This window comes from Heliconius melpomene, chromosome 21 (assembly GCF_056956725.1).
Source record: "Heliconius melpomene rosina isolate 202511_hmr_F chromosome 21, ASM5695672v1, whole genome shotgun sequence".
NCBI lineage: Eukaryota > Metazoa > Arthropoda > Insecta > Lepidoptera > Nymphalidae > Heliconius > Heliconius melpomene.
The window spans coordinates 9,473,072-9,488,960 of NC_140409.1; the positions used below are offsets into that span (position 1 = coordinate 9,473,072).

Below are 15,889 nucleotides of genomic sequence, written 5' to 3' on the forward strand. Positions count from 1 at the left end.
CCGCGCCGCGCACACCGCCGCCGCCTCGCCAGTCGCCACCAGTCCTCCTCCTTATTCCTTATCATACAGCGTTATTCTTATTAGCATCTAACCGTCGCGGGCCGTGGCTCTTGGCAAGTCGACTCCGGACTCGGCACTTCGGCAGTCGTACGCGGAGTGCGGACTGCGGACAGGCGGACACCAGCGCCGGTCCACCTCCCCCTCCCCCCGCCGACTAACCCCCGTAACCCGTCCCTGCCGCTTGGCGCTCGTTTTGTAATGCAACTTTAGTTTACTCTAGTTGAGCTCGAGATTGCGTCCGCTGCAAGCGTTTTGTAATATCGGCGCGTCCCCTTTGTTCTGTTATATTTAAAGTTGTGACTAAATTTTGAAAATGTGTTCAATTGCTTAGTGAATGGGCGAGGTCCGGCGTGTGTTACGCTATACTCACGAACCGACGGCGCAGACTCCGACCCGACTGGGGCCGCGGAGCGCTGGAATCAAATAAATCGCGTGCTAACAAACTCAAGATTACGTTGCCAAGCTCCGGACGCTAACTTGCAAAGTGACTACTTCCGTAGAACATGGTCGCCTATTGACAGATAATAGATATGCTTGCGGATAACGGACTTGTGTGAAGCTTTAACGCCAGCCTTTATAATTTATCGGTGCGAGTAGTGGTCGGTGAGTCACTGCGGAGCGATGTGAGCGGGCGAAGAATGATGGAAGTGCAGCTAAGTGAACAGTCCAAGTGGCATCGCGGAGGGTTCCTCTCCACCCTCAACAGAAGCTTCCGCTTGGCTACAAAATCGAAAAGTAACAGCAACTCTCCTGTGGAACATAAATCCATTGAACAAAGTCTTGCTATGCACGCCACGGTACGTAAGCCAACTGATACCAACTACTATGTGTGAGTTATGCTCGTGCCCACAGATATGCGGGCGCGTACCGTTTAAGTTAAAGCTTCTAGTGAAAGCTAAATAAGTTTATTTAAGGACGAATTAGGTCAGATCGACGCCTGGAGTCTCATGAATCTGTTATATAAGTAGATAATGTAAATTAGGAATGTCTGTTAATCTTTTTGTTATTTTTTTATATAAGTTTCTATAAGTAAATGTAATATTATAAACACCTCGGTATCCCATAATTAGAATAAAACTTTATGCATTATCAAACAAAGTTAAAGAGTTCATTGTTCTAGAGACAATGAGTTACCGTCCCATGTTTTTTGATGGTGACTTTTAAGTTCGTGTATAATTAATTCGGCGTTTGAAGGGTTTTGATATATATACGTGCATACTCGTAAAGGATCTACTAGTACTTAAATTCCTGCGTACAAATTTAGGAGCCGTCTTAGTTTAACATACTCAATACAAATACGAATCAGCATGTGAAAGCTAGCACAAACGTATAATATTTTGTCAGGAAAATGGAATATGGATGCCATGGCTTAATTTACTAATTGATGCGCACAAAGCGTTCTTAAGCTGCTGACGGTGCAAATTTTATATAAAATAAATAAGCATAAGTATTGTGGGTTCGATTCTCAATCGTGAGATGAAATATTTAATTTTTTTTTCTTCCCTCTGGTATCATGATATAACGCAGCCTTGACTTCCTCCACCCGACACGCAATACCTCTTCTTAACTTAAGCGGAGTGCCTTATCACTAAATTCGCTCTGCCTAATTTTCTATATGCGGGATACAGCGTGAAACGTGAAAAAGATTTCTAGCTATAACTTTATAATAAATTGTAATCTTTCAAAATGAAAAAAAATATATATTTTTAAATATACATCAATATACTTTTTAATTACAATATTAAATAATTTCGTTTAATATACTTCAAATATTCCATACATCTCCAATATCTCTATTAATATCGTGCGTACGTAAAGTAATTTGTTTTTTTTAAAACGCAATGCAGTACGTCTTGTTGCAACCGCTAAAGTTCAATACCAACCTACATACAATATAACGAACTTTTGCGTAACTCCGTAGTAATAATCTTAAAAATATATTATAGAAATAACCCTTAATTTCGTAATTAAATATATAATTACCGAATTTTAGCATGTATTAAATTAAAACTGGGCATCATTGCCTAAATTTATCAACTAAAGTAACTAAGCGACTATGTTAGTATTTAGTAGTTTATCAAGAAACAAATATTTCCTTTTTAGGGGTTAAGCGCGACAAGCGAAGTGGCCACTGCACTGCGACCGCTGGAGATCGTGGCGCCTCGTATAGACTCATACAGGTTCTCGATGGCGAATCTAGAGGAGACCCAAGATGCTGACTTGGACGCGATTCTTGGGGAACTTTGTGCCCTTGACTCTGAATATGATGAAGAAATCTCAAGAGTTTCTTCAGGTAAGTTTCACTTTCTCAATTCACATATTGAATGAAGTGAATAAAATATATTATATCAAGATTATTTATACATAATTTTACTGTGAGTACATACAATATACATACTCGTACTTTTTAAATTATAAATTTAAATACATTTAGGCTAAATATTTCAAAGATAATGGAATTTTATTAATATTAATTATATAAAAGTTATACAAAAAAATGTCAGTTTCATCCACTCAATTTAATATTTATTATTTATATTTATAGATTATTCTTCCCAATCCAAAGAAAAAAGTGAAGGTGAAACTGCACAAAGGCCAGAGAACAAAGAGTGCAACGATGGAGCCTCTACTATAACACGAACAGATTCGCCTGACAACGATTCTGCTTTTAGCGATACTGTAATTATACACTTTTTAAATAACAATAAATACACGGCGTTCAGTTCCGCTATTCTACACGCGACGTCTAAGCAGCTGCTTACCCGTATTTAGGATTCAGCATGAACCTAAAAAAATTAAGCTTGTAAATTTTTTTTTATTATTTTATTATAAGTTTACTCATAAATTTTATATTTTTAGGTGTCCATGCTGTCTAGTGAATCATCGGCTTCAAGTAGTGCAAGTTCTAAATGTAAAGCAATTAAGCTTAGTTTACTTCCAAATCAGAAGGTAATGTTATTTTTCTTCTATATAGATATAATTTATAATTTGCATTTATAAATTGTTTTTATAGTATCTTTTTATATATATTTAAACATAATGATGACTAACTGTTTTCTATGTTTTTGTGATTTTGGTTATGTTCCCTGCTTTTTTGTTTAGTTAGTTTAGATGTCATATATACATTCACAGGATGCAGTTTTTCAACAGAAAGCGGACAAAATTAAGCTCGCCCTCGAACGAATGAGGGAAGCAAATGTAAAGAAATTATTTATTAAAGCATTCTCGATGGATGGCTCTTCTAAAAGCTTACTTGTCGATGAAAAGATGACGTGCGGATATGTAGCAAGACTGCTGGCAGATAAGAACCATGTTACAATGGAGCCTAAGTGGGCCATAGTCGAACACCTGCCCGATCTTTATATGGGTAAGATATTTATTTTATCTGTGCTCTTAATTATTTCTATATAATTATAATTCTAATATATATATAATTATGAATATCAATTTTAATAATTAATAACTTATTAAGCAATTAATAAATATTGTTCGGCCTTAAATTAATAAATATATTACTATTTTTCTTAATTTACATTACATATTATTTTGCATTACACATTATTGTATAAAATTTAGAACGAGTGTATGAAGACCACGAAATGCTTGTCGACAATTTAATGCTGTGGACGCGGGAATCGAAGAATAAGATTTTATTTGCTGAGAGAACTGATAAGATGTCATTATTCCAAACACCTGAGAAATTCCTTCTCACTGAAGATGATAGAGGTAAGCTATACAAGCTATGTCTAGCTGTAACGGCGTAAAGGACAATATTAAAGTAAAAAATAATTTAATTTTTGTTACCAAAAAATCTGGGTTTACTTAACTGCCAGGTTCCCCCCATTAACTACGCCCATGACCATCAATCTTTATTATGTGTGAAATAAATTAAATTAATTTATTCAAATATTTAGTGTTAATAATAAAGTATGTTTTTAATAATGCTAGGTTGGTCGAGTGAACAAGATGAACATTCACGCCATGTGATAATAGAAGATTTTTTTGGTCAAAGTGGAGCTTCGAGTGCACCGTCTGTTTCCGGTCACCCCGTACCACCAATGGAGGGCCCTCTCTACTTGAAGAGTGATGCCAAAAAGGGATGGAAGAAATATTATTTCGTGCTTCGCCCTTCAGGTTAGTAATTAAAAATTAATATCGGAATTGATATTTGTTTAAAAATTTAAAAACAGTAACGCTACGCGAATTGTGTGGCCACACCTCTAAAATAAGTCGAGCAAGCGAATTTTTCTACTTTTTAACACAACTACATTTTCTATTTATCTATTAGGACTATACTATTTACCGAAGGACAAAGATAAAGTGAAGACCTTGAAGGAGTTGGTGTGTCTCGCGACGTTCGACACGAACGAAGTATATTTAGGAGTTAATTGGAAGAAGAAATATAAATCGCCCACAGATTATTGTTTTGCTATTAAGCACCCGCGGCTCCAGCAGCCGAAGAGTGTCAAGTTCATCAAGTTTCTTTGTGCGGACGACCAGAGCACACTCGAGAGATGGGTCACTGCTATGCGGATAGCAAAGGTGAGATTTCCTTTGTAACTTTTAAATTAATTATGAAAATCTCGACACTTTTTTATATAAAACTCCTGTATTTAAATTAATGGACATTTTGCTGTGCTACTGAAAAAGTAGATATTCAGTAAATATGCATGCATACAATCAGCTTTTTTAGCAACTGGTTGAAACATCATATCGCAATTTTTAAGAATACCAGCTTAATCAAAGATATCAAACTTCGCGTAATCGCGAAATTTCCGAACGTTTTTATAACTAGGTAACTTATTACGTCGTCGTCATTATCCATGTGATATTTTTTTTTATAGTAGGTATTAGATATATAAAACATCAACAAATACATAAACAGATTATAACAAACACATTCTTTTTAAAATTATTAATAGTTTCATATTTTGAAGCCGTCTTGATGCAGCAGCAGCACAAGGGTGTGACTGTAAACGCGACTGGTTGTGAGTTCGATCCCCACTCCAGGAAGTGAAATATTTATTAAAGCCTCCAGAATCCAATGGAAAGTGGGGAACGGAGTGTCTTAACACTAGGTTCCCTCTGCCTACCATGCTGTGTGCGGGATACAGCGTGAAGCTGATTTGATTTATATTTTCATTGCTTTGCTCTGGTAACGAGGCAAACGCGGCGTTGAGTTTTGCCATTAAACATGTAATGGCTCCAGAATTCAGGCTTCCTCTGCTCGTATAGCTAAAAAACATTTTTTTTAAATACCTAATACCTTGGTTCGTATGATGAAAGCAATCACTTTTCAAGCTTGTTTATTTATAAAAAATGTGATTTAATATTTTTTTGTGAAATGGAATTACCAAGCCTTCTTTTGTTTTTGTATTTGTTTTTAATATCTTATATAAATATGGATATCGTAACCCATACAATTGTGAATTCACAGCACGGCAGACAACTTTTGGAGAATTACCGTTCGCTAGTCGAAGAGCTCACGCAAGAAGATCTAGATCATTTGGCCCACGCGCGCTCTTGTTCCGTAAGTAGACACTTTTACTTCCATTACTATACCTATATAAACAATCTTAAGCATTTTGTTTTTTTTTTGTATAATAATAGTCTTGTCTATTTTATTTAGCATCTTAAAATTTTATGTATTATATATCTTGTTTCTAATATCTTAATATAGATTTACATAGTAATGTAGATAATAAAAACTAACGATATTATTCCTTATTCAAGATTAATTTGTTTTGATTATTTTGAGAAATAAAAAAAATTGTATAATATCTATATTTGTTAAAAGATAGATATTTTTGTGGATTTTTTATAAATTATGTATAAGTTAAATAAAATAAACAATATTGTTGCAGATAACATCGATCCCGACGAAGACTAATGGCGCGGCGCCAGTAGAGGTCAACAACCCCGCGCCGGCCTCCAGCAATGCTAGTGTCGCCAACTCTGATATCAGTAGCGGCAGGTTGGTACTTATATGATATGTTAGGTATATTTATTATTTTGATTAACATTTTGATACATTAAATGTATATTATATTAAATATTTAATCTTTATTGTTTATATAGATCTTAGCTATTATTAATATTATTATATATAATTAATTGTATTATATATAAGTGCTTTGCAGCGATCGTTTATTGTTCATAATTTCAAATTACAACCTAAGTAATTGCAAATGCGAATTTTGTGCACGATTGCTAAATCTTATTTTTTTGTTTTTTTTTTGCTATATTTAATTTAGTGCCTATATTTACTGACTTACAAAAAAATATGTATAATTATTTATTATTTTTTTTATTTAAATATTGAATTTTATATTAGACATTCCCGCGCGTCGTCGTCTAGTTCCAGTGGTTGCCTATCAGATGGCGGTACCGCGTCGGAGAGTGCCTTCGATTGCGAATTTCCTATGGGTTCGTAAAATTATTTTATTAATAAAATATGAGAAACAAAATACTGAAGAAGAAGAATGTGGTCTAGCAGCGTTTTGTTAATAAACTAGGGACAGCAGTCAAGAGGATGAAATACATTAATTTCCTCGCTCCGGCAAGGAGACAAAGGCGTAGAGTTACGCCGAAAAAATTGGCAGTGCGTGGGGAACGGAGTGTATTAATATTAACTTCCTCCTGCCCATATTATAATAAGATATTTTTGTGTTTACTATGAAATAACAATAACTTAGTTTAATTGAACTGAACAGATTTAATCTATATATATAAAATCGAAAGGTCACTCACTCATCACGAAATCTCAGAAACTACATGTGCTTTGAATCTCAAATTTTGCATAGGAGTTACTTATAGGACGTAGGTGCTCGCTAAGACGGGAATTTGCAATATTCGACTTCTAAGGGGTTGTTTTTGGGGTTGAAAGTTTGTATGAACCTTCGTTACTACAAATGTTAGAAGTCTCAAATTTTGCATGGACGTCACTTATAGGACGTAGGTACTCATGGAGACAGAAATTAATAATAACGTAGTTCACGCAGGCGAAGCCGCGGGCGGGCCGCTAGTAATCTATATATATAAAAGATATTCCCACTGACCGAGGTAAGACCGCACGCTCAGCTGTAACCGCTGGTGATAGAATCGTGAAATTTGAACAGATAATTTCGTAATCTAGACATCCATTAAGAAGGGATTTTGTAAAAGTTTAAGCCTAAAGGGATGAAATAGTGTGTAAAAGTTCGTATGGAAAAAAATCGGGACCAATTTTCATAACATTTGAAATTCAGACTCAAAAATATTTCATTGAACACGTGTTTCGTGGTATATTAGAATTCACCACTAAAGGTGCAAATAAGAAGGCGAAGCTGCGCGCACAATATATATTTATATATTGTATATGCATTGAGAGTTAATTAACAGCCAAGTAATCTACAGGTACAATCAAACGCAAGCCTTCAATGAAACCAAACATTCCATTGACTTGGATGACTCGCCAGCTAAAGGAGATGGTAGAGAACGAAGGAGATACAGACACCGGAGACTCGGGTACCCTCACGCGACGGACAAGGCGGGACGACTCCACGCTCAAAAGACACCATTCCACTACTACAGGTATTAAAATATATTATTATATCTTTGATTCGTTATAAAATGTAATCATAAATTATTTATAGGTTTTTCACTCCTTATTCAAACTTTCGGCGCACGAAAATTTAATAAGTCTTACGTACGTGCTAGCCTGCAAATTAATGATTTCAGATAGCTCATTTAAAAGACTTAAAAGGAGGACCCCACAGGATCTTCTGCCATCATAAAATAGGATCTCTCAGGAGACCGTTACATTATGTGTTTATGCCAATGGGCGTATACTACCAATATCTGTAAGTTCTTGACCACCAGTTTAATGCCCAGATAAGGCAGTTGCTGGTTTCTTTGATGTAAAAAAAAAATAATATAGTATAGTAAAAAATAGTATAGTATAGTAATAACTCTTAAGTAATTTTAACGTATAAACATACAAATATAAACATAAAAAAAATGCACTTGAATTTATAGCCTCCATCTTTTACAGAAGTCGGTTAAAAAATACTTAACTTCTCTTATGTTTGTGTAAATAATTTAGACAATTCTTACATTTTTCAATATGGTAGTAAATGTTTTAATATCAAATGAAAATTATTTTTTTGTTACTTAGATTAATATAAAATGTAATATTACGAATTTGAAGTTTAAAAGTATGAATTTGGAGTGATACACTTATATACGGGTACAATCATAAAATATATACTTATTTATGTTATTGTATTTCGAATGTCTCTAATTTTTTTAATTCTCATACTCATTCGGCTTTTATTACATTTCACAAAAGAGAGCACTAATTGAATATTCAATTGTATAAAGATTTTATACACATTCATGTATATGCGTTCTTTATAATTTTATTTTCCGTTTATAATTTACAGAGTGTTCGGAAACGGCAATATACAGTACGGGCAGTATAACCTCTGCCAGCAGTCCCGTGCGGCACGAGGAGCCTCCCGCACCCTACTCGCATTACGGCACCATAACCCGGGACCCGTACCGTAGCAGCGTCGACACCGCCTCCTCCCTTTACGGATACACTATATATGATAAAACTCAAGTGGTCAGTGAAGAGTTGCCGCTGCCGCCGCCTCCTGAGGCTGACGTCACGGATGGAATGTTCAGTTCTACGTTGAGCCTGGACTCCCTGCCGCCCCCGCCCCCGCTTGAGCCCGTCGAGGATATATCGGGATCGCAGCTCAGCCTGCCGCCACCGCCTCCCGAGCACGCCATGGAGGCGCACTCTGGCCGTGTGCAGGACATCGTCAGCCAGCTCACGGCTCAACAGATTGAGCAAGCCGCCCGCGCTGGACAGAGAAACAGCAATCGCATTTCTGATCCTAATCGAGTCTTCCCACGGCAGCCCTCTCTCGATAGCGTCAGCTCGGAAGCTTCCAAAACGTCTTCTTTACATTCCGATAAGAGCATCTATGGGCAACAGAACGTGGCGTATGGCGCTTGTCTAGTAGAGCTACAAACAAAGAAACTTAGCAATGGCAGTCCGTCAATTCAAAAGAAAACAACGGAACCCGAAGTGCGGACGAAAGAACGCACCAGCTCAATGAAGAGAGTCAATTTTGCGGACGAACATCCGACCAACACTGATAAGAAAAATAAGAAAATTTCATTTAATTTAGCAGATGCGCCCCCGTCGCCTCGCAAGCCGCCGCCGCCGAAGCGTAATGAAAGCACTCGATTATCGTCTCCGAAGAAACTTGCAGACTCAAACAGCAACCCACCCAAAGAATTTCTTAAGGACTTGCAAAGGGTGATGAGGAAGAAGTGGCAAGTGGCTCAGAAGTGCAAACTGGAGCCCGCGACGACGCCGCACGAGGTGCTCGGGTTCAGAGAGTACCCGCTGTCGGACGACTACAAGGAAACGAGCGTGTCCATGTGGGTGCAGGAGCACTACGGGGCGGGATCGGGGGCCGCGGGTGCGGAGGATCCCTTTTATGAGAACGTGTACGGGCGCGAGGCCCCGCCGCGCCGCGAGGAGCCCAAGCCCATCAAGAAGCGACCGCCGCCGGCGCCGCCGCGCCGCAGTGACTCCACGCACCTGAGCTCGCACCCCGCCGTGCAGCCCACCGCTTGAGGCCGGCTCGGGCTGTCGCTGGCGCTGTGCAGCGTGGCGCGCCGGCTGTGCCCCGACCGCCATCGCGACCGCCACGACTGCCGCTGAGAGTATTGCGCTATAGCAGCAGTGTATCGCCCCCGATTGCGTATCGTAGTGTTTCAATGTAGTGACATTTTAAACGCTCTCTGGATGTAGCCAAATTACTCGTGATCTTTTATGACTGGAACTCTAAAAGTAGACTGTTAGTTTTGTTTTACGCACTTTTGTGGAACTGAGTTCTTTGTAATGTGTTATATAGTGACCAATGGTTTGAGAGAGTTAGTTAAGCTAAGAAAGAGACTTGGATGGTGTATGGCGGTGCTATTATGAAGTGGTATTCTAAGGAAACTTTTGCAGGTCCAATTGTAACAAGGGATACCTTTGAAAATTAAATACATTTGAACTTTAAAGGTGTGTGTATGCAAAAAAAATATCATAATTTTTAGACTCTTTAATGTAATTAAATTTTTAATTCAATGAAATTGGCGATGTAGACGAAATGGTGCTAATTTAAAAAGAATAAAATTTAAAAAATGTTACAAGTGGACTTTGCAAAATGTATTTATTTAAATTAGTTGAAATTTTGGCAATTAGATATATATTATGTTCCTAATTTAATGAACGTGCAGCTCCAACACAACATATACATTTGTTTGCCTTCGATGACATGGCAGCGTGGCAATTGTTAAAAGCGTCATCTGTCAAATTGTGACAGGATTGTTTAATTTGTAGGTTGAGGTTTGAAAGATACAGATGTTTGTAACTTTTTCTATAGACCAGAAAAATCTTAATCGTACCTATATGGTATTCTTTTATGGAATGCTATTTATGTAAAAGTACGAATATTCCTAATTTGTGCCATAGTTATGAAATGTTTTCATATAGAAATGGATTTGTATAGCGAACTCATTATTATTTAAATGAATCGGATTTGGTTTATTTTAAATATTTTTATAATAACATAATACAGTAAAACACTAGCGAGTTTACAGTTTAGAATAATTAAAATTTAATTAATGATGGCAACTTAGTTAAAATGATTGTGACTACGGAAGTTTTGAATTTTTTATAATTTTTTAACGTGATCGCTGGTCGAAAAGATAAATTGAAGAATATATAGATTAAAATACACCTGATCTCAACTTCATGACATGTGCTGTAGTTATTTTGGATAGGCTGTGATTTTGGGAAATTCCATTTGATACATTTATATTCATTTTTCTCAAGATATTTGCAAAGCTGCAAAAATTTAAATAAGCATACTGTGAAGACTCCATTATCTGGCCCTCATTTAAACGGTTTCAGTATTTTCCGGACTACCAATCGTTACAATAACGTCTATAATGTTATGTAGATGTGTGACATTCGATTAAAAACAAAACTAAAAAAAAGAGAAACATTTCTAATATTACTGAATATTTTAAAATAATGTATATTTTGCTATATGTTTATCCAAATGCTTAAGCACAACAATCAGTCCGGTTAATCGGGTTTCTGCTATTCATTTTTTTCATAATGTATGGCCACTTAAACACATCCTATAATGCGTATATCTGTCAAGCCGTCCTACTAAAATCTTCATCTTTATACGTCTTTTAAATGTAGGGCATGTTTTACTATTAAAAATGTTATACCGCAGTGTTTACTATATTAATTGGCTTATAAAAAGATATGTAAGTCATTAATGCCCATAAGATATAACAATAAGAATATTTTAATTATTGTAGGTACATTTGCAAATATAATAATGAAACACTTTTTTATTTATACGTAGGTACGTTGTAGATCGATTTTACTTAAATATGTTGTGATAGTATTAATTAAAAAAAAAACAAAACATTCGGAAATAGGAATTTTAATAATCCAACGACACTACGTTGCATATAAAAATTTTTTTGTTGTCTTAGTACCTACACATGGAATATATGTATAAGGCATAAATTATTTGGAAAAAATAACAGTGGTTCGAATATACTCCGAGTCTACTCTTGTTTGTTACTAATTTATAGCTAAAATATTTATAATATTCTGAAAAGACAGACTGATTAAAGTAAGCGAAATTTTTTTAGTACGTTTTAAAGTAGCTTTCTACATTTTGTTCTAATCAAAAATAATGAAAAATAAATAGCTTTCTTAAACACTTGACTCGTATTACAAATTTAAAAATCTCTTTAACATACGTTTTCATTATCATTTTTTATCTTATGAATAGAACAAATTGTGGGAACTAAACAAAAAGAATCTTAAATACAGTTTCGTAAAGAAATCCATCCATTATTCCTTGAAATACTAAGACTGAGTTATTTTCAGACTTTGACAATAAAATTTCGTCCAAAATACATTACGCCTTTTTCAGTCTTGACTCATGTTTCATTTATCATCATTTCATTCAACATTTATGGGTAGGATGGAAGAGGCAGCGCTTCTTTTACTGAAACTGCAAATAGGGTAAAATATTTCAAACCCGGAGCAAAAAAAATTTATCAAGGTACCTCAACAGTTTAGACGTAGGTTTCATTTCACGATTTTTATACGTACCTGTACTTCGTGTCACGCATACATACGTGTGCGACGTTGCCGCTTTGACAGGTAAGTGTGTGCGTGCCTATGTTATACTTTACAAATGGCGTTTTATTTTAAAACGATAATTTTATTATTTATTTTGTTTGAAAAAATAACTTTTTCATTTTTGGGAATTATTTTTTTTTCCGAATTATATTAGGCTTTTGTAGAGTAGTTAAAATTGTGGTTTCATTTAAAGTGGTGCTGACAATTCCACCCTGTATAACACTACAACAACTTGTACGAAATAAGCATGAGTTGTTAATTTTTTTAATAAAACACATTCAGTTTATTTGATACATTAAGTATATACAGGGTGTCCCAGGAGCCAACGATAAAACGAAACCAGGTGATAGACCAAGTCGTGACAGTTATGAGAAAAATATAAAAAAAATTCTTTGTCATGTATTTTTCATATTATATTGATTTTAAAAAATATCGCAAAAACCGACACCCTGTGATGGTTTTTCACGTCCCTGGACTACAAATATTACTCTTTCTTCATTTTTTTTTCTGTAATGTAATCATGAGTAACCCTTCTGTGAATTACAGCTTAAGATTTAAACATACCTGCATCAGTTTTCAATAAAATGTGGTGTTTTTCCCAAACATTAAATTCAAAATATTTACTACACCCAACTTTAACCGACTGTACTATAAAAAAAATGTACTACACTGTTTTTGCAAGTAACTTTAAAAGTTGGCGCATTTAATCTGGATTCCGAAATGGTACGACACTTGCTGGATTACTTCTTTGTTGAAGAGAGAAAAATCGAAATACACGACAATCGGGATGACGTTCAGCTTTTTGGTATCTTTTCCGATACATTCTAGCTGCAGCATTTGCGTTACATAACCATTCTCCATGAATGAAATGCATATTGGCAACGTGTCAAAGACCGAGTATATGGCCTGCGAGAGCCCGGACTCGTGCACTGTTCTTATAAGTCCTGGGCCAGCCCCTAAGTCGGATAAGCGTTGCCTGGGCTAAGTGTTTAGTTTAGGGAGGTGACTGGTGTGGTATGTGATCGCAGGATACCGTCCAAACTCTTATCCGTCTTATAGAGATCGTGATCGATGCCTTCAGACTCGTGCATGACGGATCCAAGGTACCTGAACTTTTCCAACTTAGGGGATGGGGACCCAGGACTTATAAGGACAGTGCTCGAGTCCGGGGTCTCGCAGGCGATATAGTCGGTCTTTGACACATTGCCAATATGCATTTCATTCATGGAGGATGGTTATGTAACGCAAACGCTGCAGCTAGAATGTATCGGAAAATATACCAAAAAGCTGAACGTCATCCCGATTATCGTGTATTTCGATTTTTCTCTCTTCAACAAAGAAGTAATCCAGCAAGTGTCGTACCATTTCGGAATCCAGATTAAATGCGCCAACTTTTAAAGTTACTTGCAAAAACAGTGTAGTACATTTTTTTTATAGTACAGTCGGTTAAAGTTGGGTGTAGTAAATATTTTGAATTTAATGTTTGGCAAAAACACCACATTTTATTGAAAACTGATGTAGGTATGTTTAAATCTTAAACTGTAATTCACAGAAGGGTTACTCATGATTACATTACAGAAAAAAAAATGAAGAAAGAGTAATATTTGTAGTCCAGGGACGTGAAAAACCATCACAGGGTGTCGGTTTTTGCGATATTTTTTAAAATCAATATAATATGAAAAATACATGACAAAGAATTTTTTTTATATTTTTCTCATAACTGTCACGACTTGGTCTATCACCTGGTTTCGTTTTATCGTTGGCTCCTGGGACACCCTGTATATAAACGATAAAATTAGCAATATTTCTTTATGCTTCATATACACAGTACCAGACCTTAACTTAAGTTATCAAATATAAACAAGATTACATTTCTAGGTAAATAGATAGTAGCTGGCATAAATCTTTTTTAACCGATAGTGTAAATTTTCCTTGAATATAGAGACATCTACAGCATACTTAAATGTACGAGTATCTCATAATTAACATTAATTTGTGGTTTAACCATATTCAGGTGATGAAATGGCAGATGTTACGGCGTTGTGGTCTGTGCACCGCCTCGATGAGGGTTATGTGAATGTCACCTTTTCACTGGTATTTGTATAATATAATGTAGAATTTAGAATCGACGACTTTTACGTGTACTACTGTAGCTATGTGCAATTATTTATGAAAATTTAAGTTTAATCGCTCATTTGGAGTCTATGTGAGCTTAAATTTTTATGAATAAAAGTATTATTAATTACTATTGATGTCGTGTCCCGCGTCTCATTAGAGATTAAAGTAATATCAATTACACTGATTATTCCCAACCATTGTACATATATAAATACTATAATAATATTTGTCTTAGAAGCTTACTTGAATTACACTTAACTTACACTTTGTATACGGGTTACGTTTTACAGTGTCTTGGCATCTATATATTATATCTTATTAATTCCAAACTCTATATATTATAATTACTTTTCAAAATGATTTATTAATCACTTTTATGTAACGCATTTATTAGAATGTTAATTGTTTAAACTGTACAGTGAACATAACTATAACAATTCTTTGTATATTTTTTCAAATATATCAAAATGCCAATTATATTGTTTTTTATTACAACGCGTTTTATGTAAGTACAAGAATTACAACAATTGTAAGGCGAAAAAAAGATTTTTAAAGAATACAAAATTTTCTCGAGTATAAAAATCTAATCTATATATATAAAATCGAAAGGTCACTCACTCATCACGAAATTCTGAGATCTCAAATTTTGCATAGGAGTTATTTATAGGACGTAGGTGCTCGCTAAGACGGGAATTTGCAATATTCAACTTCTAAGGGTTTGGTTTTTGGGGTTGAAAATTTGTATGATACTTCGTTACTAATGACATTTGTCTTTGTCATTCGTTACTAAATGCTAGGATTGTCAAATTTTGCATAAACGTCACTAGGATGTAGTCATGGAGACAGAAATTAATAATAACATAGTTCACGCGGGTGAAACCGCGAGCGGGCCGCTAGTTAACCATAAAAGTAAATTGATATAAGCTGGTTCAATTTACTTAGAATAGAATAGAATAGAAATAGCCTTTATTAACAAACTTAAATATTTACAATATATAATAAAGTACTTAAAATCTAGACATCGGTAAATTGTTTGTTTTGCTTTTCAGCATAGGCCTCCCCCAGATCCTTCCACACTTGACGATCGTGTGCTTTCCTCGTCCATGTTGCTCCCGCTGATGCTTTTATGTCGTCTTCCCATCTCCGTAGCGGTCGTCCTCTTTTCCGTTTTCCTTCCCTTGGATACCACTCTGTGACATCTTTAGCCCATTTCTCGAACCCACTCCGGATAATATGTCCTGCCCACTTCCATTTTAATTTTTTTACTGTGTATGTTACGTCTATTATATTAGTTTTATTCCTTATGGATTTTAATGTTAATTTATCTTTTTTTCTTATATACAGTATACTTCTTTCCATGTTATGTTGACATATTTTTAATTTTTGAATATTTTTATTAGTAAGGGCCCATGTTTGGCACCCATACGTCATGATAGGGAGTATGCAAGAATTATATGCTTGTCTTTTAACTTCTATTGGTATATATGA

At 35.4% G+C, this 15,889-nt stretch overlaps 1 protein-coding gene across 5 annotated transcripts in view; it reads left to right on the top strand.

Moving 5' to 3' along the window:
• Positions 1–14,878, top strand: part of pico (ras-associated and pleckstrin homology domains-containing protein pico) — a 79,325-nt gene extending 64,447 nt beyond the window's left edge. For 3 of the 5 annotated variants that reach the window (XM_085206389.1, XM_085206390.1, XM_085206391.1), the window contains 12 exons: positions 2,164–2,353; positions 2,606–2,739; positions 2,920–3,009; positions 3,193–3,427; positions 3,637–3,786; positions 4,009–4,194; positions 4,349–4,602; positions 5,498–5,590; positions 5,925–6,034; positions 6,395–6,486; positions 7,456–7,632; positions 8,484–14,878. In XM_085206389.1, coding sequence (XP_085062515.1) covers positions 2,164–2,353; positions 2,606–2,739; positions 2,920–3,009; positions 3,193–3,427; positions 3,637–3,786; positions 4,009–4,194; positions 4,349–4,602; positions 5,498–5,590; positions 5,925–6,034; positions 6,395–6,486; positions 7,456–7,632; positions 8,484–9,694 — 2,922 coding nt within the window. In that variant the 3' untranslated portion in view covers positions 9,695–14,878. Of the gene's footprint in view, positions 1–239; positions 858–2,163; positions 2,354–2,605; positions 2,740–2,919; positions 3,010–3,192; positions 3,428–3,636; positions 3,787–4,008; positions 4,195–4,348; positions 4,603–5,497; positions 5,591–5,924; positions 6,035–6,394; positions 6,487–7,455; positions 7,633–8,483 lie in introns of those variants that run through there. The other 2 variants (XM_085206388.1, XM_085206386.1) reach the window with 2 other exon arrangements.
• The last annotated feature ends 1,011 nt before the right edge of the window (positions 14,879–15,889 follow it).